Genomic DNA, 25,218 nt, shown 5'->3' with positions numbered 1-25,218 from the left:
AGTTTACTATGTATACAAACCTCAAGTTGTAATAACTGGGTGGTGTACTGTAATTACAGTGTAACTACTGTGTAATTAGACACATATAACCCTGCTGTTTTATCTTCAAGGTCCATAAAGAAGCGGCCAAAGCTGCGAAGCAGAAAAGTGAGTGTACCTTCATAAGAGTGAGAGATATATGATACCCTTTCAGATAAGATAAGCAAAGAGTGTTGGGGATTATGATTTAGACACATCTGTAATTACGTACAATACTAACAACACAGTAGTGACTAATTTTTTATTCACACATGAGTGAAGTCATGAAAAGATAATAACAGTATACGGCTTGTCAATGTCAAATCTAATGCACAGTTTTAAAAAAAAAGTGCAGCTACTGTAGATTAGCTTGCACCAATCTGGCAAATTTAAAATATATTACCAGGGTTTTACATGATAAGTTAACAGAAATTAAAATATTCAGAACTTCACTGTAACATCAGTGCAATTTTAAATTCTTCATAACAGAACAGATGATTTTAAAATAGTAATGCGGTACTATGTCATTAAATGATGAAAATAGCTTCATTATAGTGATTTGTGTTCCCTTTGGCTGGGACCTTTTTGCCTTTTAATTAATCTTCTCACAGCCAGTGTCATGACTTGAACTGTTACATGAAAAAAAAAAAAGATAAATTCAGTGACTTACTTTAATTTGAATAAGAATACTTCAAATTTATTCTAGTGCTGTCAAATCGATCCAAACCGCATCCAAAATAAAACCTTGTATACTGTATATATGAGTGTTTGTGTATATATACATTTTCATATTTATATATGTAAATATTTCTTAAATATTTATATTTTTTACATTTATATACATATAAATATACACAACACACACATATATTTTATGTAAACACAAGCTTTTATTGTGGATGCAATTAATCATGAATAATCGATTTGACAGCACTAATTTATTCATAATTCATAATATGATTTATTAAAGATGACTCAACCCCTGAGTAGATTTCCCAGATTTAAGTATGAAATGGCAAAGTAACTACATTTAAAGATATTATCAACAACAACAACAAAAAACATTACAAAAAATATATTACAAAACAAGTGATTTAAAGTGACAAAAAGTAAATCAGCAAATAGCAAAAAAACCTAGATAATTTATAAAATGAATAATAAATAAATATAAAAATATTTCATAAAGAATTCGAAGTAAAAATATATATGGAACTATAATGATTCAAAAGTGCCGGTATGTGGACATCACACTATTACAGTTGATTCATGAACATGCATAAGATATATTTAAGACCATTAACACAGCTAATATTTGTGATTCACTGCATAATGTTGTTACACAGTATACAGTATACAGTCAACTTCAGCAACTAGCTGCCAGGAGTATACTAACCCACACTCAGCATTTTTTATACAGTGCTTGACTATATCATAAGTATTTATGAAGTGAACTGAATCTTACTAATTCTTTGTAAATTATGTATTTATTTAAATATATAGTACTAAGACTTGAATGAACAGTTATGAAGAGTGCTGCTGAGATATTTAACCCTCATCTCACATGAATCACCCAGAGTTTCGACCGAGCAGCGGGGCAGTTGTACCAGCTGTCGTTCTGGGCTTGTTTTTGCCTCGGCTGGCCAAGCCAAATGTGAGAATGAAGAGATTTATGGTTACGGAGAGGGAAATGCGCTGGTAATACCCTAATCAAGCATTCATGCTCGCTCGCTAGCAGCTTTCAGCAACTCTGTCTCCAGAACAAACATTTTCACAGCACGCAAACGCCATTATTCTGAGCTGGTGAATTTGTGTGTATGTACTGCCAGATAAACCCTTCACAGCCAGTGACAAAAGCTATGGTTCTTTCAGGATGCATGTGGTAAACGTGATTCATGCTCCTTATTGCAATATCAGGTGACTTTATTTAAGGGTGTACGTCTCATAAGTAGGTCTGGTGAGTTATCTGTAATAATCCTGCTCCCCTTCTGCCCCCCATCTCAGCAGGAACCCAGCCGTGAAATTACCATGAGAAACAACACACACACGTACAGAGCGAGCGAGAGCCGGGTTGATAAATAAACCATTTCTGTTTTACAGAAGGGCCAAGGGTTGCTGGATCCAAACACAGAATATAAACTCTCGAGAGGAACAGACGAGCGTGTGCACCAGCAAAACTCCTTCGCTAAAGGCAATCGTGATCAATCAAGCCAAAGTGCACACGCAACACCCGGCATGAGTAATGCAAGTCACACATACACATATAGTAAAGGTTCTTTAATGAATCCTTTTCTTATCATGAATCATTTTTTCATGTCCATGGTGCTTTAGTAAACCATCAAGAACCATGTTAATGGTGCTTTAGAGATGAAAAAAAATATTGATTGTTTTTTAGTTTTTTGTATTGGTTTTTTGTTTATTGCTAAAATATTAGTATGAGTAGATTTTAGTTTTGATGTGTATTGTATGGCGTTTCCACTACTGAATAAAAATTTTAAAAGGGGATTTAATGTTTTATCTCACAATTATTACCTTTTTTTTCTTGTAACTGTAAGTTTACGTCTCATAATTCTGACTTTTCTTCTCAGAATTGTGTGATATAAACTCATTGCGTTATAAAGTCATAATAGCTGAATATAAACTCACAATTTATATTCACAATTTATACTCTACAAAAACTTGCAATTCTGATAAAAAAAAAAAAAAACAGAATTGTGAGATGTAAACTCGCAATTGCAAAAAAAGGGTAGAATTGTGACCTTTTTGAATTGTGACCTTTTTTTATTATTTATGATTTATAAACGGGCTTCCATAGAAATCGCTACACTCGGCGATGCCATAGAAGAAGCATTTTTGGTTCCATAAAGAACCATTCAGTCAAAGGTTCTTTAAAGAACCATCTATTTCTTACCTTTTTATAATCTAAAGAAGCTTCTTTCGCCACAAAGAACCTTCTGAGAAACAGAAAGGTTCTTCAGATGTTAAAGGTTCTTTTATGGAACCATTTAGACAAAAAGCTCTTCTGTGGCATCGTGAAGCACCTTCCTTTTTAAGAGTGTAGTAAATTTTACAAACAATTACATAGAAATGTCAAGTAGCTAATTGAATTAAACATTAAATTTAGTAGAAAAACTATAATAGCATTTTTTGTACAAATAAAAATAGTTTTTGTAAAACGTCCCAAAATATCTTTGAAAAAATCATTTTTTTGCAGTAGGCCTAGATGAAAACTGCAAACTTTTCAGCTATTTTGTCTGCTGATTTTGGTAAATTCAGGGGAATATTTTTTCCATTATTTATACATTATGGTCAGTTGAAAAAAAGTCTCTCAACAGGGCTTCATTTAATTAAAAAAAATACAGTAAAACCAGTAATATTATAAAGTATTATCACAATTTAACAGAACTGTTCTCTATTTTAATATATTTTAAAATGTAATTTATTTCTGTCATGGTAAAGCTACATTTTCAGCAGTCATCAACCTTGAGAAATCATTCTGGTTGATGCTTTGGTGCTTAAGAAACATTTAGAATATTATCAATGTTAAAAACAGTTGCTTAATATTTGTGTGAAAACCATAATACATTTTATCAAGATTCTTTTATGAATAAAAAGTTCTAAAGCATCTAACAGCATTTAATTTAAACAGAGAAAAAGTCCTTATTGTTACTTCTGATCAATTGCTGAATAAAAGTGGTCATTTCTTTGTAGTTTGATGCAGTTCTGATTTCAAAGGAAGTTTGCCCACCCTTACCCCAAGGTCTTTTCCAGCCCACTTGCATTCATCGCGTTTGGAAGGTGTGGCGGGCCAGGCGATCTATAAAACAAGGAAAGAGAGAAGGTGTGAGAATGTGTGTGGATGAACACAATGAACTGTAAATGACTGACTAAGGCACTCAGCATGAAACCTGGCTGTAAAATAATCAACGACTGCTGCCTGCCGTCCTTCTGCCACCTCCATCTGTGACGACGATGAAGACAGAGGATAAAAACTACCATTCCTCTTATCCAGGGAGCACGAGATACATACACACACACATACATAGGCCTACAAAGCGTTTTTTATTCTGTTATCTTCTTCTAAGATCTGCTAAGGTATTCTGTCAGCCAAAGTAATTTGGTTAATTGAGATAATTTGCCAAGTTCTTATCTTTAAACGATTGCATTGGTGAAGTATGCATGATTTCTTTGTGTGTTCAATAAAAGCCAGCTTTAACCCTTACAAGGATCGAATATAAAGCAAATGGTCTGCAGCCTCCAGGACAAAGAAAGCATAAAAGCACGAAAAAGAAAGAGGAAACCAAAGTAATAGAATCCAGAGAGAGAAAGAAAGAGCGATTGAGAGAAATAGAAAGAGAAGCATTACGCTGCAGATATGATCAGGGGATGAAAAACAGAGGGAGGCAGGCTGAGATCAAATGGGCAGATGGAAAGAAGGAGAAAGTTGTGCAGCTAATAAGAGCGAGATGGACGTCTCTGATGACCCTGGGTTTCTCCGACACACTCAATAAAATCCCTCACCGATCATTCTTGCTAAATGCAGACAGAGGGAAACAGCATGAATTACCATTCACAACATATTTTACTGCTAAAATGTGACATGTTTCCAAGGTAAGCAGGATATTCAGCTTGAAAAATGGAAGGGCGCAGTTTGATTTGGTCATGAATAATGGAGTTTCTATATCAAACGGAATGCAAGTTTGCTTAAAAAAATCTCAATTTAGCTCATGATTAACACCCTGCGCAAAAGTGTCATGGGGTTTGAGGAAGATTTGACTAATTCATTTGAATATGAAGACTCTTTAAATAGCATGCAATATGAATCGCTCACAATAAGACCAGGAACATCCATTCATCTATGCTGATGTTAAGGCTAGTTAGTGTGGTATGTCACCTGTTTGACGTCTCTGTTGATGTTGACCAGGTCAAAAGAGAAGACGTGATCCTCCGCTCCAACAAGTAATCTTCCTCTCTCCTCATCCATCAGGAACGTGTCGTAACCTGAACTGTTTGCCAACCCAGTGAAAGTCACTAGATTACTGGATTCCAGCATTTCTGAAGGACAGAACAAAAGAAGAAAGCATACATAACTTAGAACTCATTTGCTTTATAAAGCAGTAAACAGAAAGAAGCTTGTGTCAGGTTAGAAGAAATCCAACAAGTAGGTCCCACAATGCTCATAAATGTTATTTATACATACAGTACATACAGGTAGGTACCAAAATGTGAAGCTGATTATTTATTTATTTATTTATAGTTACAAATTTAATTATGCACCTATTTATTTAAATTATAAATATTTCAAAATAACAGTTAAAATATTTTTTGTGTGTCAGGTTAGCAGAAAACTTAATAAGTAGGTCCCATAGTTTATTGCTAATAACACTATATACTTTCATATAATATTCATTCATTCATTTACTTATGTTTAAAATAATTTAAAATAATATATTGCTGGTATTGTTACATATTTTTTATATAATATTTATTTAAATTTTACATTTTAAAATAAATTTAAATAATTTTAGACAATACATTTTTTAATTTTACATTTTAAAATATAAACTTAATATAAATACATATTTATTTTATGTATAAATTACAATAAACAAAAATATAAATATAAACTTAATATAAATACATATTTATTTTATGTTATATATATATATATATATATATATTATATAAATATGTATAAATATATATGTTTTCAGACACCTATTTTGGAAGTTATTTGTTGCACTTTTTGCATCTTTGAAAAACAACACTAATCATGTGTTTAGTTACAATTTCTTTAAAACCACCTTGATGGTTAGTGGACCACGACTGTATCTTTTCAACCATAGCATGAAAAATTGCTGAGGAAAACACTGCATGATCAAATAACAAGGACCAAATCAAGTGTTTGACCAGCTGACCCACGTAATCATTTATATGAGCTTAACACATGGCTGAATAACCAAAATTGTGTGTGCGTCTGTGTGCTGGGTTTGAGGTAGTGTCAGAACAGGTCTTAAACATGTTGGTGTATACAGCTTATTTAATAGTTCTTGTTGCACTTTGGCACTTACAGTACATCTACATTGCATAGTCTATATAAAGCCAGAGGGCCTGATTTAGCATTTGTGTGTATAAAAACAGTGCAACATCATAATACAAGAATCTGAAACTAATGTAGTTCGCTGCATACATCTTTCAACACCAGCACTAAAAGCCTCCTTTAAATTTGGGTGTGTCAAACTTATTTGCACAATAATTCTGAGTAAATCACTTGCAATACACCAGCGAAGAGACCACACGCAGTTTGTTAGATTGCACAAGACAAAATTAGTACAGCTTTATTTGGAATCCTAGTAACTCGGGTCAAAGGAATAGCTAATCAAGCAAAAACTGCTGTTGTTATGGCAGATAGAGCCAAAGAAACTATCTGTTCAACCAGACACTGTGAAAATATAATGACCTGAGGCACAAAATCTGCCAAATTTGTCACTTTCCCAGTGAGCAAGGAAACAAGGTTGGATAAATGTAAGAGAAGGCTGAAGGGAAAGAAAAGTGAAGAGGAGATGAAGTGAGAATGATAAGGAAGAGGTGAAAGAGAGAAATGGCTTTGGAGAAGAGCTTGCAGGAGCCACCGGCCAGAACATCTGCTCATGGGAGAGGGTGAGGTCAACATCTCTACAACACGCACACGAATCATAATCAGCAGTGACACGCCAAGACTGCAGAGCTCCTCTCCAGAGCCCAGATCAATCCGCTCCTATAGTAGCCATCTGCGTTTCTCGCCGCTAAGATTCTGGACATCTGTGTGGTTGTGGGAGAGGGAGAGGGAGAGCGCGAGCAACGGAAAGCGTTAAGGAGAAACAGACCATCCTCCCTTTGCCTGTGTCAATAACGCTGCATATCAAATGTAGAACAGTGTTCCCGCAGGACCGAACGCAGAACGGGCATGGTTCAGTCTGTCTGTTCCAGCTCAATTCGTTCTTTGCTTCTAACACGAGAGTTTCATTAAGCGATCGCAAGCAATATCCAGATATATAAACAGATGCCAGGCCTGTCTGACAGACTCCGGCTGAGTCAGAATATTGAGCAAGTTTTTTTTTATGTAAGACGATACGTACAGAAGGGTCTTTTGTCACCTCGAATGGGTTTATTTAAACAATATCACATGGGAAAAAGATCTATACCAGCACTTCTATATAGACAAATTTTATTGGTTAACTTGCACTACTGTTTAAAAGTTGTTGTTTTTTGAAAGAAAAGATACTTCAAGTGATCAAAAATGACAGTATGAGTCTATTTAAAATAAATGATCTTTGTTTGAACTTGTAATAATATTTCACAGCATTACGGTTTTTACAGTTTTTTAATCAAACAAATGCAGCCTTGGTGAGCAAAAGAGACTTCTATCGAAAACATTCAATATTTTACCAACCCCAAACTTAAGAAAGGTTGCCAAACAAAAAACTAAATGGAGATGAAAACAAAGGTTGCGGAGTGATTCAAGAGATATAAAACTAAGAAAGTGATTAGCAGGGTCAGAAATGTATAATAAAGTTTGCTAAACCGTGTACAAAAATATCTGACAGCAGAATGTCATAATCGACAAATCAGAATTAAGCATCCCAGAGAAGTGCTTAATTAATGACAAACAAACTTTGGTAAGATACAAAGCACTGCATATTTAGAAATATATCTATATACTGGTGCTTTAAAGGACCCAGAACCCATTCAATTGACATGAAGAACAGGAAGAAGCATATAATCAACTCAAGAAGCCTATACAGTAAATCAAGGTTCCTGAGTAGAAGAATCTAAAGGAATTTCTGGCCCGTGCTGCTACTGGCTAACACATTTAATAAGAAATATTAATAGTCAAAAGTAGATTGTATTCAGGAAATAAAAGAAAGCCACACTGATTCCTTCTTGCCAGACTTCAGGGGAGGCCTAAAAGAACATAAGAGGACATCCTGGAAAGAGACTCATCTCATCTTTCATTTTTCACTCCCCTGACTCTATTATTCTCACTCATTTAGTCATTGCATCGCTCCATGTGCCAAATATTCTTATTCTTAGCCTCTTTTTTCTCTGCCAGTGTCTGTATTACTGCCGTTAGGTGAACTTCTCCAAAGCCTCATTCTCCTGCCATTCTGGCTCAAGATCTGACGGCCGTGTCTGGCAGTTTCACTATTCCCCTGCTCAAAGTGAGGGACTGGTGCTTGAACTCTGAAGACCATTTCTTAAAATGCTGCCTTGGCAATACCATCACAAAAAGTAGCCGTCATATGGTCCGTGATCACACAAACACACACACTTTATCTGGAGATACATCAACCTGGATAGGAGCTTAGAGTAAATGGAGTGTGAGATTTAAAAAAGGAAGCTTAACAAATGTCTCTCACTCTTTCTCAGTCTCTCTCTGTCCTGCAGACTGAGAACTGTGCTGTCAACTCTTCATATATCATAGAAAAGTCTCTCATTCACTTGATTTATACACTGCAATGTTTTCATCCATACACCTCTGTTTCCAATAGTTGGTACATGAAAACTAAAAACCAAAACTAAACAAAACTAAAAATGCACAATTGAAAGTTCTAAACTTAGACTGAAAAAGAAACACTTGCTGAAAACATGCTGAGCTGTGATGTATGTTTAACTCAAAGTTGCAAAACTGCACATTTTAAAAACTCTGGTAACAGTTCAGATCAGAAGACTATTCACTATTAACTAGTTGCTTATTAGCATACATATTACTAGCAATATTGGCTATTTATTACTACTTATAGAGCACATTTTAATGCCTTAAACGCAAAAACAACAACAACGAGGGGCATATATATATATATATATATATATATATATATATATATATATATATATATATATATATATATGTATACACACACACACACACACATACACACACGCGAAGAGTTCATTTGCAAAAACAGATAACTGTTTATCTGTTAATTAATAAACAAGTTTATTCAAAAATGATGTCTTTCATTGACCATTCCAATTAATCTGAATCAAACTGCAGTTGGGTTATTTTGATTAGGTAAAAAAAAAAATGTTTCCCTTTTTTTTAATTAAAATAAAATATAAAATAAAAATGTAAACAACTTAAAAAAACTTACAACTAATGAAATATATGTAGAAAATGTAAATTATAATAAATTATAATAAATTATAAAAATATACAAATGTAAAACAGTCAACCTCACTAATCAATTAGTTGACCAATTAGGTGACACATGCCTAAAATAAAAGTCACAGGACAAAAATGTAAAAGCAGTATGTCCAACACAACCCACATAAATTAAGAGTGAACAGACCAATGTTTGGGAAGTGAAAATGAGTGCAAAACTAATAATACACAGTCTTAATGACAAAAAGCAATTTTGGATTTTGGGTGTACAGTTATGTATCTCTGCATCTGTGTGTGTGTTTGAGAGATGGGAAAATGTGTGTGCATGCTGCTGCCACTGTGCTTTAGCTCTGCCTCGGGCTACCAGCCGCCCCAGGAGAGCAAGGGAAGTGAGGAAAGAAGGTATAAAAAGTGAAGGAGTACTGCAGATGGTTTTGGGCGCTACCTGTTTATTTAAGCCAGAACAATGGCGCGCTTCAGAACACACGTCGTCGAACGTGACACAGTTTTGGCAAAAAAGTGCTCCTTCTCTCTGTTCTCTCAATGGGCTAAGTGTGTGGTTCGGTCTTGTCGGTTTTGTGCTTGAGAGAACTTAGATTTTAGAAACAGAGATTTGCTTAACACGCTCTTTCGCATATTGCTTCAAGCTCTGGGATATGAATAAGCCCGTAGTTTCGCTTCATTTTAACTTGCTCTGAATGCTCTCGAAGGCCGCAGGTTTTGGTAAGTTTCCCCAGTAACCGTGCTAGAGCTCAGTCTGTTGGATTGACAGCTGAGTGCGCGATGACATTTAATTCCACTGACACCAACAGGAAACTTAATCACTGTGTCAAATTTCTTTATGCACATTAGTTTTAATAAAAGACGCCTCTGTATGAACTGATTTATGTCACGGCCAACTGGCTCAAATTTCCATTCACAATGCCAAACGGTGAGGAAAAGACTGATGTCTGCTTTTTTGCAAGACGCATGTGGCAGTTATAAAGATGAATTTGTTAAGCTTAAAGGAATTATTTATCCAAAAATGAACATTGTGTAATTATTTACTCCACCACATGTACTGTATGAATTTTTTAAGAATTTCCGGCCAACTCTTTTCCATGTAAATGAGGACTCGGAATGTCAATCTTGACAATGATAAAAAAAAAAGAACCATAAAAATATCTTTAAAAAAGTACACAAAAAAGTACTTCTACCCAAAATTCTGAAGGTTAATGAAGACACACAACAGTTTGTATGAGTCTTTATTCACAAATAAACATTGGCGTGTTCATGAAAGTTCATGAGAAAGTAGTGATGTCTAATTTTTCAACTTCTTTCCAATTCACTCATTTTACACTCATTTATTCGATTCACCAAAACAGTCATTCACTGACTCAATGATCCAGTCACAGTGTTTAACAGCCCACTGGAGAAGAAGATTATCAGTGAATAATAAATTACATTTATTTGACTTCATATAGTACAGTACATATAGACTTGGAATAAAGTGTAAGTTCCATATGGATAACTTTATAACAATTTTATGGTGCATTTTTGCTATTTGTGAATCTTGAATGATTTATTTTTTCAATTTTAACTGCATTGCAAACTATTCAAAATATCTGCTTTTATCTTTCACAAAAGAAAAACAAAATCATTCAGGACTGGAGCAACATAAAGCTAAGAAAATTTTACAAGAATTCAAAAACTATTCTATAAACTATCCTTTTAAAATGATCTCTTTGCAGTTTCTTTTAAATAAAATATAGCGGTTTTAATTCATAAAAATAAACTCCTTCAAAATACAAGAGGCCTTATTAAACCGAATGGTTTTTTAGCTTAAAACATAAGCATCTGTGCCAAAACTGTAAATGTCATGTTGTCAGTGGTTGCATTTATGCACTTTCTTCTGTTGCACTCTAAGCCTGAAAGTCTGTCTGTGCACGCCACTGAAAAACCAGCGCTCTCGCTGATGTCCTTTGTTGCAGAATGCAACACAATATTTGTGCGCGACCGCATGAGATTCCTGTGTTGCCCTGATCCACAGAGAGAGGGGAGAGTATGTGGAACCATTTAATTACCCCTGAATCTGCTCGCGACATGACGGGTGAACCGCAGAGTCTGTTTAAAACTGGCCCCCGGCCACAGATCGTGTAGAGAAAGCACAATCCGCTCTCCACAGCTCCAGATGACACACAAAACACCGCGCATGTACAGAGAGCGAGACTGACAGCCAGAGATAATGTGACATTAAAACAAGTAGCCAAGAGACAAAGTGCTGAAATAGAGTTACATATATATTTTACAGAACTTTTATTCACTTCTAGTTCTCTTATAAGTGATGTGAGTCTTTTTTTTTTTTTTTTTTGATGATGATTGTAAAAAAAACTCCTTTTTTAGGTTCTTTCTGATGACTGAGTCATCTATATTGACTTGAACTGACAGAAATATGGCCTTCACAAGTAGGGCTCCAGACTCCATTCACGATCAAATGACTCTTATGAACCAGTTCTTTTTAATTAAAGTCATTTAAAAAAAAATCCCAAAAGCTTTAAACTTTCTCATATGTTCATTTGAATCAGACACTCTTGGTCAGTGAATTGTTCAGAGACGATATTGAGTTCATACTGAGTCCATCACGTAAATGCAAGTCATTTTTTTTTTGCAATTTTTTTGGTACGATTCGCAAGGGGCCATAAACCGTTTCATAAACCTGTGATATAGTCTACTAAACATTAGGATTGTTTAGTATATATACAGTATTTGCCAATATTTTTACATGACAACATGTAAAAATGTATCATAAATAAATATGACAGCATCAAGCTGGTACAAATTAATACGCATTTAAATAAATATAAAAGTAATAATAAAAATAAACCTTAAGGTTAAAAGCTCCTAAGTAAATACCGATTGATGCTGGAATTTGTTAACTTTTTTTTCCCTTTTTTTTTGACTAGACCCCTGACAAGCAAACAAGCACACTACTAATACACATAGCCACTTAAGTCGTACGAAATCTGACTCGTCTGGAAACGCTTGTCTTGGAAACCATTGAAATTCAATAACAGGTGCACCACTTCCCAACACACTGCACTCAGTATCTAGTCAGTAACCTAATACACAACATATGACACACAGGTGTAAACACACACACTGCATCTGAATAACAAAACACTCTGCTTATTAACAAGTGTGTGTTATGAAGAGGAAGCTAAATGTGCAAATCCCTGAGCCAAGTGGTTTCTGAGGGTCATTAAAGGAGTCTAACATCTAATAGTGCCAACAGAAGACTCAACACAACAGGATGTGATACATAAAAGGGTCAATAAGGATGAAGCCCTTCAACAGCCACAGAGTAAATAATTCATGCAACAGATAGACTTCAGGTGACCTTCAAGTTCCTTACAGCACTCCAGACAGAAGAGAGCAAAATAGCGAGAGAGTGAATGAGAGGAAGGACGTGAAATATAAAATAAACACACATAGAAAGAGACAGACGCTTTACCAGTAACAAGCTACTTTTCCAAGAAGTAAGAGACAGAAGCTTTACCGTATTCTAAATATTTATAACTGTCATAAGCTACTTTTCCAAGAAGTTAAATTCAGCTGTTGATTATGGAGCCCCGTCCATGACATGCAGAAGAAAAAAACTGATATTTTTGTTAATTTTTTGAGACATTTTATTAATTTGTACCCTCATTTTAGTTAATATTTACATAAACTTAGGTCACATGACTACTACTAAATTCCCTTGTTTTTATATAGTTATATTGTGGTGACTAATTTAACTACATTAAAATTACAAAAAAAAAATAACTAAAATGTGGGAGAATTAAAACATTTATTATATTATATTATTATAAAATTATTTTAAATGGAATTTTTTAAAACATTTTTAATGCCTTCAATGCAATTAATAATAATAATAAGAGGTTAACTGTAACAACTATCTAAAGTAGCTTGTAGCTTGACAAACTATATTTTAAAAGTAGCTTCATTATGTGAAAATTAGACAGGGAAAAAGACACAGATAGAGAGCGAGAGCGAGACAAAGAAAAAGATAGAGAAATCTACTTCTGGTGAAGAGGGTGAAAACAGACAGGCAAGAGACGGATGCAGATGAGGCCGTGAGAGAAACCAACATCATTCCCAGCCTCTCCATATAATCATTCCCATCCACCCCAAATCCTGGCCCGAGGCCAGCTTGCACTTCACCCGGCAGCCAGCGAACAGCCCGCTATTATAGGATGCCTCCAGTCTGCGTCCAGTGCGGTCGGGCGCAGAGTGTCTATTTCGGAAGATTTAGGCTGAATTCTGACGACTCGCAGTCTGTCTTCGTCCCAGTGTCGCCCATCCCAATCAATCCCAGGAGGCCATGGGGCAGGGTAATGAAATGGGAAGCCTGGTAATTACGCTATAGTGAGTAATTATCAGATTGTTTCACGAGCACTTTAAAGTCCCCGATGCAACATTTTACCAGCGTGTGACAGTGGGATGACCTTTTTCACAAAGGGACCCCCCTATCAGAGGTGTGTGTCCGCATTTTGCAACCTGCAGGGGGCAGTGTCTTCATATTATGCACCGACCACCTCCACCCTAATCTGGCATCTCAGATGGTATTTATGTGGGGTTTTGGGCACACATGGACCCTGTAACCCGCTGCTAATCCTACAGTGTGAATTCACAACCTCGTAACCACAAGTTTGAGATCCGAAAGGCAATCTGACAAGCATGTGAAGGCCTATCCCACAACGTACTGACAGATGAACGGGCCGCTGATAGCTCTGACAAGAACAATTTTCACAGACGGTAGTTTAAAGCGTACGAGTGGAGTAAAGAGAAGACATAGCACTGGTATAATTACAGGGAGGGGAAACGAAGAGGAAAATCTATCACTCGGCCATCGTTTAACAACTAAGATGGATCTTCCCGTCTGTGATCGTCCGACTGGCCTCCCCGGAGGCTGCACGACTGAATTGCAAACTCTATGTGCAACTCATGATAAATCTGTGTGTGTGTGAGAAAGAGATAGCCGTCCCCCTTTTCGGAGCTCGTTGGAGTGTATGTCTCTGGAGAGCATGTCTGCGCGTTTATTTGGCTTAATTACTATGCTGTATTCACAGAGGGAGTGAGAATGAATGACACTTCACTTAACGACTATCCTCTCCTGGCCAACTACTGTCTGCCCACCGCCTTCATTAAAACAGCCGCTCTCTTCCCCTCCCGCTCCCTCTTTGCCACTCTTCCTCCATCCTTTCCTCTCTTCCTCTCTCTCGTTTTAACACTCAGACACTGTGTGGGTGTGAACAGCGATCTGTCATACTGCAGAGCATCAAAAGAGCCATCAAGCACCTGTGGACTATGACTCTCCATCACACACACACACACACACACACACACACACACACACACACACACAAACAGCTCTATCTCCATGGCCAGGTGTCTAATTATCTGAGCCTGCCTCCATTCTCACACATCTTGCTGGCCAAAAACACATCAGACACATTTCTGTCTCACACACACATATAATGTCTCACTCACAATTATCCAACAGGAAAACAAGTTATTGTACAGTACAACTTACTGTATGTGGGGCCTGATAAGGAGTTTTCTTGATAGTGATCTTTATATTTATAATAAATAAATAAAGATAATTTTTCTCTCAAATGGTTTTTGTAAAAAATTATGTTTTCAAATATTTTAATATTCTCTCTCTCTCGCTATATATATATATATATATATATATATATATACTGATGACAGCAAAAATGCATGATTTCAAAATTTCTTATATTTTGATATTATATCAATATTATATAAATACACAGTACAATTTTATGACAGAAAATGAGATTAACGAACAAATTCTGTATCAAAAACAATTATTTCTAGTAATATTTGTACAAAATTCACTCTTTAACAATTATTAAAAAGGGAAACGTTTTATTTACAAGGCTGTCAGTAGATTTTGGAGGTAGAATGCTGACTTCCATGCTACTAGTTTTGTATTTCTGTGTGCAATTTGCTCTTTAGACATTATCTGGTGATCAAATTAGTCTTAACACACCTGAATAAAATGCTACAAAAGACCAGGCATAAAGCGTTAAAGTAACAAGCGATTAAATCTTTTTGTTCATATCTAACAACGAGTGACAGGATATCTGACATTTTATCAAATGATTAGTTATGAATGTCTGTTGCATCGCACTGGAAAGCTGCCCTGCTCTAGAGATCCCATTTGTCCAAAATCCTATTCCACACAAGTGTTACACAAACACCAATTATCATTTGATTGGTGGTGGTTGTTACGTAACACAGCATTTTTTCGCAATGGTTGGAAACATCGAGTTTGTTCTCAGTTTCAGAGGATTCAAAATTCAGCAAAAAAAAATTAATTTAAAAAAAATAGTTCTTATCCAATGCGAAAACATCTTACTGTACAAATTGTGTGTTTTTATCTGACTACATCTATCAATCAAACTAAATCCAAATCCATTACGAAATACAAAAAAACTCAGAAAAACATCCATAAAGTGCACAGGTGGCATAAGTTTGGAAAGCATTTTGATGACGCAATGTGAGACTGTTTTCCCACAATGCTTTGGGCCATCCAAGCACGACAGCATTAACTCAGAGAAGCATGTGATTGATCACAGGTGGACCTGCATCTTTTATATATTAAAGTCTCCAGCCTTTCTTCTTAAAGTTAAACAGCAGATGCTGATGCTCGGAGCAACAATTGGTTTCTTAAGTCCTCTCCGTTCTCTGGCTCTCTCTTTCCTAACAACACATTCTCAGACAAAAATAAATAGTCTTTTTCACTCGTCCTTTATTCTCGGTCTCTATAAAAGAAATAAGAGGGCGTTAAACGGACCCTGGTGGGGTAAACCCATGCCACACACAGACCTTGCAATCAACACACCAGAAGCGCAGATTCACTGACAGAACAGAAGGCTATATTTACCAAATGAGGGAGAGAGAGATCACCGCCACACATAGATGCGTATACTTTTGGTCATGTTCCTGAACAAAGAACCACAGCAAACCCGCTAAGCTTACATTAAAAAAGGGAAATGGCCTAAAATATGCCAAAAATGCTGACGCTTATTTCCGTGAGAGATGAAAGCTCTGGGTTACAAAGAGACCGTTATAGTCTGGATCTCTCCGCTGTCTCCTTTAAAATAGCACAGCCCGGAGAATAACATGTTTGCTGTTACCACCATTCACGCATAGCGGCCAGCATCGTCAAAGCATTCGAATACAATGTATGGAGTACAGTATGAGAGAATAATGCTTTAAAATACACAATGTGTGTGAGCGTAAGTATGCATACTCACTAGAATGTGTACACATGCCAATTTATTGTGACAAAGCTAGTAAACTCAAAGGTATTTCGGCTTCAGTACAAGTTGAATTGACACCAGTTTTCAGCACTAAAATATCCCACTTATCCCTCCCTTTCATCTAAAAAGGCAAAAGTCTAGGTTAAATGAGGCACTTAGAATGGAAATAAAAGGGAAACATCTGTAAATGTTAAAACACTCACTGTTTCTATAGTACAGCCACAAAACATAAACCATGTATATAGGTTAACATTATTTCAGTGCGGAAAAAACACTTTCTAACCTTTTCTGTGTAGTTACTTCTAATTTCGACAACTTTGTTGCCATGACAATAGAACACCATAAACTCTAAAATGACTGTAAAAATAGCTTTACAGCACACATTTTAACAGGAGAATCTTATCGAATTAGATGCTTCACTTTAAAAAAAAAATTAAAAATTGGCCCCATTCACTTTGTTAGTGCTTCACTGTAACACATTTTTTTTATATCTTTTCTTTTTTTTTTTTTTTTTTTTTTTTTTTAAGAAAATGACAGAGGAGTCAAAATCATATGCATGTTAATCAGCATACTGTCAATTGAGCTTAACATGCATTGAACCAGGAATATTCCCTTAAAGGATTGCTGTAAAATCTATTTGGAGGCATGAGAAATTAGACTTCTGGCTGCAAATGCAGAGTCATTACCCACGATACATCATTCAGAGTTCACAAGCCGTATGACAGGGTACCAGTGCAGAGTTTAGAGCTACAGGACAGTGCAACTGGAAAAATTATAAAGAAAGAAGAGATAAATGCATGTTTTTTTAAATCGTGGAAAATATGTTTTAGGGAAAAACGAGACTAAATCACATGCAAGAGTGAGAGAGACTGTCAAAATGAAACAGCAGAGTGACAGTGAAGGAATCCAAATATATATTATGGCAAAAAAGTCAAAATTGCGAATGTAAATTGGTGTAAGACAGGTAATGAGAATTTGAAAAGGTAAAAAAACTTGTATGTGTTGGTGATGGGACTGGTTGCAAAACTTACCCTTGTAGGAGAGCTTGAGTCTGGGCACGTTCTCTTTGGTGTGCTGGGGTGCAACTCTTCCAGGTAACGCCACCCCACACAACAGCAGAAAAATCCCAACTAGGTAATCCATGGTGCTGGAGCGCTGGCCTCCAGCCCAGGGGGGCTTGCAGCCCACAGTGCCCAGAGCAAAGTGCTTCCCTCTTGGATAGCCAAGGTCTTCAGAGTCCCTCCTTACTTCAAAAGATCCAGCGCCTGGAGCTTTTCCCCAAGGAGGCAATCCGAAATCAGATCCCAAGTGAAGCAGGAGACAGGGGTTCACATGGCTCCATGTGGGGGGCGTTTTACCGGTCGTGGGGGTAAAGGTGTACTCCTCAGGGATGCGTTGTTGGACCCTGGCGGGGAGGACTGTTGAGTGGGATTTTGTGTTTGCGGGGGAGGTAGAGTTTCAGTAAGGGATCCGGCAGACCCTCTCTCTTCGCTCCGGCTTCGCGCACACACGCTCTCACACACACTCTCACAGACTGCTGCTGCTTGTGTCCACGGCTCAGCCTGAATGAGAGGGAGAGAGAAAGAGCAGAACACCATCCACCGAAGCGCAGGAGGGGAGGGGAGGGGAGAAGAAGAGAGGGAGGGTGAGCAGCTGAAGGGGGAGGACAAGGGAGCCGATCTGAAAGGAGAGGTATGCGAAAGACTCTTCTGCAAAGGTTTGGCTGCTCTGTCCTTCTTTTCTGCATTTCTTAAAGGCTGCACCTACAGTGCATTGTCTTCCCTCCTGCTCTTTCCTTTTTGGCTTTCTGGTAGACCATCATATTTCATCACTTTCTGAACCTCTAGAATATTTCTGTTTGTCTGTGTATCAGCCTGGATTTATGTGTTTGAGTAAAATTAAAATAGTGATAACGAAAATTGTATAAAATGGTTAATTAATAAAGCATACTTGCATATTTAAATAACATTAAAAATATTAAAACAAAAATAATATTAAAATCTATTGATCTACCTACCTACCTATCTATCTATCATAAAAATGATTAATATAATAAATTAACCACAAAATTATATAAAAAAGAAGAAATAAAGGAACAAGTAAAAATATAGAATAGAACATAAATAAAATAGAAAATAGAACATAAATATATAATAAAATAAAAAATTCTCATGACCCAAGATTAAATCAATAAATCATCTATCTATCTATCTATCTATCTATCTATCTATCTATCTATCTATCTATCTATCTATCTATCTATCTATCTATCTATCTATCTATGATTTATGCAATAAATAAATAAATAAATAAACTGTAGAAAAAATTCTCTGCTACTTTAAAGTATTTCTCTTTTCTGTCATTGTGAGAAATGTTCCTCTTTGGTGTCCATAAATCAACTTCAGCCTTTCTATTAAAATATGCAGCAAGCAAATGAGATTTACTAGTAATACTTAAAACATAAATTAAAAAGTAATACATGGAGCTAGACTATCCTGCCTTCTTACCCCTCACTCGCTCTCTGCTTGTTGTAACAAAGCCTCTGATAGACAGAACTGTTAATTTGTGATTTTTTACCCCTGAGTGCTAAAGACAAAAGTGCCTCACAAACACCAGCTGAGTGTGTGAATGTATTTCACAACCTCGCAAATGCGCAAAAAAATAAAAATAAAAAAAACCCTTTTTAAAAAATTAGAATATGAAAAATAATAAGATATATTAATGAATTTGGCATGTTTTTTTGTTGGTTTTGGTGCTTTCATGAGCGGGTCTGTGGCAATGTCTCATCACCTCTACAACCAAACATGCTCTTTAGGTGTTTACACCACATAGACCTGCAGAGATGATGGACAGACACTACACCTCCTCCTCCTTCTTAGACATCAGGAGGCTAAAAACCTCCACCTGCAGCCTGGTCTCCATCCACTCACAGCAGATCTGCTGGCATGCCAAGGTTTTCCTCTGGTCGTCGCTCTTCTGTACCGCAACTATGTGGAGGGGATTTGTCAGGGTGCTTTGACTAATGATGTCTTAATGAATTGCGACTCTCCATGCGCTAAAACGAAATAGCTCATTGACAACTAGTTTCCAGAAGCCTGTCAGTAGCAAAGTGGTAAATATAGCCTCTGAAACACGAGATCCACAGAGGAGCGGCCTCCTCGAAACACAGCGAATGGATCCTGTCAGTCAGAGTGGCTTTGATAAATACAGCATTTGTGTTGAGGATGTAGGCTTGCTAAGTGTTCGTATAATCTGTAGTGCAAATGCAATAAGGTCTTTGACACCTGTTGGTGTGGAATGATTTGTGCAATCTACTGTACAAATAACAAATGTAAATAATTACCTGTCTGCCACTTACAACTAGGCCTATAGGCAAATGCTCACACTGCTGGCATGTATATACATGAAGAAGCACATATGTACATGTACAAATCAATGACACGTAGGTGACTTCTTGTATACATCCTGACTGAAGGTGAAATAAGTGACGGTTGGTAATGCAAAAACGAATAAGTATTTTTGTCTAATTTTTCAGTTAAAATATCTAATAAGAAACGGAACAATTCCAAGAGGGTCCTCGCACCCTAGAAATCCTTCAAACAAGGATAATTTACCTTAGAAATGCAAACGGGATCAACTAGGATAATCAAAATACTTAGAAATGCATATGTGTTTATATATGTTTATATATATATATATATATATATATATATATATATATATATATATATATATAAAATGTAAAATAAACTGTAAAATAAACTGTAAAATAAATGTAAAAAATTAGTAAAAAAAAAATAATAATAATTTTTGCTTTAATTATGTAAACACCTCTTTATATGAATTAAACCTTCATTCTCTCATTCAACTAGCCTTTTCCTTCCTGTACTGTGTTCTTTAGAGGTCATTATCATGAGTATTATGATAACTGGCAGCCACATTCAAGGTTCCACTCCACCAGAAGGAACTTCCTGTTAAAGAGGTCACATTTCCTGCTAGAGTAACACACAGCAGTGACGTCTCTCCAAACTATGTACAGTAAGTCAGCAGGTATCAGTAAACCACATGCACTTCCCCTGTGACTCCTGAAAGAGTTTTGGTTTAGGTGAAAGGAGAACGATGGGAGTGGAGGAGAGGAAGGATAGATGGAAAAAGAGAGAAAGGAGAGGTGTAATGTTTGCGTGGCATAAGAAGTCAGTCTCCACTCTACCCACATCCTCCACTCGCTGTGATGACAGCTCAGACGACTTGGTCTGCTCAGTCAACACATAGCCCAGTGAAAGAGAGAAAGAACTACAGAGAGAGAGAGAGCAGTAAAAAACACAAATCACATCTGCTCATTAACAACAAGCCTGAAGATTGATAGACTGGAATTCTGTGTATCAAACATCACAAGTAATGCTGTTTTAGTGCGGGCAGATGGATGGATGGATGGATTTAGTGCTGCTATAAAGAAAGACAGATAAATAGATTGGAGTAATAACACAATATTTATAGATCAAAATAATTTGGTCACACTTTATTTTAGTAAATTCTCAGTGTTAACAAATCATTAACTAATTATTTTGCCTCAATAAACTCCTAATTTGCTGCTTATTAATAGTTAGTAAGGTAGTTGTTAAAGGGGTCATTGGATGCTACATGCGCTTCTACAAGCTGTTTGAACTGAAATGTGTGTTGGCTTTTTAAAATCCAATAAAATCTTTAGCCCTTTCTCGAATCGTCACACAGACGTCACACAGACAGGCCCCTCCCACGATAGTTTGATTGACAGTAGCGTTTCAGCAAAGACTGGACTGGCATCTTACCTTAGACCCACCCTGAGTGAGCCGTCATTAGTCCGACATTGTTTCACTGCCGGAGCAGATGTAGACAAGAATGACTCCTATGCGATTGAGATGTTCTGTTGTTGGATGTAATAATTAACATAGAAGTCATTATTTACTCCCGACATCTGAGCCCCTGTAGATACAGTGGATTACATTTGTTTCTGAAGGGTCCAGCTTCACCTAAAGAAAAAGTGAGTATAAGGTTTTTTAAATGAATCTTTGCAAATTGCCTTTCCTAATAATATGCTAATTAGCAAGTTTCACAATGAATGCGGCTACAGTAAACAGTCCCTCAGAGAGTGGCTCGGAAGAGAGGGGCAGTGTCAGCAGAGCTCATTAACATTTAAAGGAAAATGCTACAAAATGGCTTGCTCTGAAAAGAGCTGTTTTTGACAGGGTAAAAAGGGTGTTTTTTACGCTACCATTGAGAAATTTGAACCAAACTATGTTACAGACTTTTCATTAAGAATCATATCAACTTGTGGAAAATGGGCATCTGATGACCCCTTTAAGTTTAGGTATTGGGTAGGATGGGATGTAGAATGTGGTCATACAGAATATGTACTTTATAAGTACTAATAAACAACCAATGTGTTATTAATAATAGGCCTGCTAATAAGCAACTAGTTAATAGTGAGAATTGGTCCCTATAAACAATAATTCAAAAACAGAATAAAAAATAAATAAAAACTACATCCCACTCATTTATTTTTTCTCTATAAAACTGCATTATGTCAAATGTAAATATATATATTACAGCAAAAAGAATTCCTTCTTGGATCACTCAGTGTTTCACGGGATGACACAGAATTTGCATGGTAATGACAGTTATAAAGTGCAAATACCACAGCAGACAGCACCAAAAACAAGCGCATCTCTCTCAAGAGCGTATGCAAGTAACCCGATGGTTTCATAACACTTCAGAAAGAGAGACAGAACTCAGAGCATAATCACTTTACCAGAGATTCCTGCTGGAACAGCAAAGCCCCTTGAAACACGTTCCTCCATTACCTGATGTAATAGAGAGGTGTTACACCAGAAGAAGAGACAGGAGATGATGAGAGAGAGTGTAGTGGGCCAAGGTAAAGATACCTTGCAATGCCTAAATTTTATGCTTCAGAATTCAATGCTTGAAACTTTTTGAAATTTCTAGAATAGATGCAAAATGCAAAGGATTTTTATATACTTGTAAGACAATAAAAACTGGTGGTTTTATTCCATCATTGTGAACTTCATAACGAAGCACACAGAAGCTGCACTGAATTTGTCCATTTTCTTAAGAACATGAGGGTGTGTTTGGCACATTTAGTACCTCCGGTCCACTTCTATTTCTGAAAAGGCGTGTTTCCTCTGTTTCATCTGAGGTTAGAGGTCAGCCTTCATTTCACAAAAGAGGTCACAGTCCTTGCAAAGTGGGCAACGGAAGTTTCATAATCAACCGTCCCACCCTCCACTTACCCCCACCTTGACACCCTCCCCCACAAAAAGCTTTTGATATTAAATCTTTTTGACAAAGTTTGTAAACAGAATGTAAACGAACAGTGATGAACCATGATGTATGGGTAAAACGGCACCCTCATAAAAACATCAACGAAAGAGCATCAGGGTTGAGAAACTAGGCTGAATATTTTATATCAGTAATTTCTTCCCGTCTATCACCGTGGAGGAAGCATCCCGCAGCGTCTTTGCCACAGATGCATCCGTTCCAGTGGTGCATCAGCGGGGTCTTCGGATTTCAGGATTGATTTACAGAGCAGAACAGAGGAAGAAAGAGAAGAAGAAGAAAAAAACTTACATCTGATTCATAAAGTCTGACAGTGCCTGGACTTGTCTTACAGGTGATGTAATGTGAGTGGCAGGCAGCAGGATGAGGTTGAGATTTATCGCCGTGTAGTTTGGCGTGGGAGAATCTCAAGTTAAAATAAGTGCAAATGGAAAGGATCTGCACACCTGGATCTCATTCACTGTGGATTTTTGGGGTTGTCAGTTAACCAAGTAAAATACTAATGCTAACAAAGAGAAAAGAATATGTTAAATCCAAAAAAAGTACCTTAAATGCCATAAAGTAGTTTGGTTGTACCATGATAGAGTGATGGTATCAGTTAGTAATACCATGGTACTTTGGTATAGACACCATAATACTAAATGCTTTTGATCTATACCACTGCTAATGAATATTAAGTTTTATTAGTGAATGAACAAGATACAGTGCAACCAGTGTAGTCTAATTCTCCAATAAATGACTCTTATCAACCATTTTTAGTAAATTAAAACCATACAGTGCAAACAGTGTAATCTGATTCCCAAACAAGTTACTTTGGTTCTTTTTAGCTAATCAAAAACACTATTTTGTGTTTTAATTCCTGAATGAATTACTCTTAGTGAATCAAAACCATAATGTCCAACCAGAGTAGTCTGATTCCAAAACAAATTACTCTTATTTTATGAATCAAAAACCCAAAGAAGAACCAGTGTAGTCTGATACTTGAACTAATTATGCTTTTGACGCTGTTTTTTTTTTTTTTGTGTGTGTGACTCAAAAAGCAAATGTTTGTTTTAATGCATAGTTTAAAAAAAGACAAGTTGCTGGTTATAATTAGTCTGACAAATACTTCACTGAACCAAATTCATCAGAGGAGTAACTGAATCAACATCTGAGTCACTTACTGAACACATAATATAGTACTACCAAAATACATGGGAATATTTTGGTACTTTTTTTGTTGGAGAAAAGATGAATTACAACCTGATTACTTGCTTTAATAGACTTTTGTTCCTAAAAAACAGCAACATTAGCTGTTGCTGAAGTATTCAGGTCAGAACAAACAACACTAGTTTAGGATAGATACTGAATCGGCTTTGAATGGATGTGCAGGTCTCCGCTCCGGATCACAGGAGTTCATTGTTCAGTGGAGTGCTCCTAAAAAGTGCTAGTGATGTGGAAAGGCCAAGTCGAGTTTGTGAGGAAGCTGAACTAATTCAGGAGGCAAAAGGTCTTTTTAAATCTCATGTATATGTAAATGTTGTGTGGCGTCAGTGAATGGCCTGGTCCACAGAGCTTAACTCCAGATCGGCTGAGACAACAGAAAAGCGCTCATTATTCCATCTGTGTAACCCAATCAGAAGGTTTAAGCTGGCAGAAAATCCCCCCCTGCAGCCCTCAGTCAAGGTGAATTGGGGTTAAGAAGGACAGAGAAAGAGCATTAGCTTCTTTGCATGCTGCTGAAATTAAAATGTAACCAAATCAAATGGAGAGTTTCAGCTACAGGGGTCAATTACTGTATTGGGACCAATACAAAAGGCTTGTTTGGAAATGTTGAGTAGGCTTCAGTAAGTCTACCATTAAGCACAAATTAAGAGTTCTTCAAAGAAAAGTAGGTGACAGAAGCTCACCATAAGCTCTACATGCAAAGGCTGCCCATAACCAAAACAAAAGTTTAAAAATCAACCAAAGACATACAAATTACTGCTGTAGGTGTAAGCAAACTGTTCAGAAAGTTAGGGATGGACATCTTTGGCCAATGTGTTGCATCTCATTAATATTTTCAATGCCTTGCACCGTGAACATACATACTGTAGCATTTTTAGTCTGCTGTGTCAAGTTTAAAAAGTTTCAAAAGTTCTGAAACTTTTACAGTCCACTCAATACTGCAGCATTCTGTTCAATTCAACTGTAAGCTGTAACATATATCCATGTACATTAAATTTTATGTACAAATTTTTAACACTGGTTCTTCCTTTGGGTTTTTGATTCATAAAATAAGAGTAATTTGTTTTGGAATCAGACTACTCTGGTTGGACATTATGGTTTTGATTCACTAAGCATTCTGTTCAATTCAACTGTAAGCTGTAACATATATCCATGTACATTAAATTTTATATATATATATATATATCG

The 25,218-nt window shown here is 36.4% G+C and overlaps 1 protein-coding gene across 1 annotated transcript in view; it reads right to left on the bottom strand.

Annotated features, from left to right (window-relative positions):
* The window catches only part of sema3aa (sema domain, immunoglobulin domain (Ig), short basic domain, secreted, (semaphorin) 3Aa), a 104,320-nt gene that overhangs the window by 14,126 nt on the left and 64,976 nt on the right, over window positions 1-25,218 (bottom strand). The window contains exons 4-6 of the mRNA XM_042721872.1: window positions 17,523-18,053; window positions 4,910-5,070; window positions 3,770-3,832 (exon numbers count right to left, since the gene is read on the bottom strand). Of these exons, the coding sequence (XP_042577806.1) occupies window positions 3,770-3,832; window positions 4,910-5,070; window positions 17,523-17,634 (336 nt within the window). The 5' untranslated portion in view covers window positions 17,635-18,053. The remainder of the gene's footprint in view (window positions 1-3,769; window positions 3,833-4,909; window positions 5,071-17,522; window positions 18,054-25,218) is intronic.

The sequence above is a fragment of the Cyprinus carpio genome, chromosome B4 (genome assembly GCF_018340385.1).
Source record: "Cyprinus carpio isolate SPL01 chromosome B4, ASM1834038v1, whole genome shotgun sequence".
Taxonomy (NCBI): Eukaryota; Metazoa; Chordata; class Actinopteri; order Cypriniformes; family Cyprinidae; genus Cyprinus; species Cyprinus carpio.
This window is presented reverse-complemented; position numbering and strand designations above follow the sequence as displayed.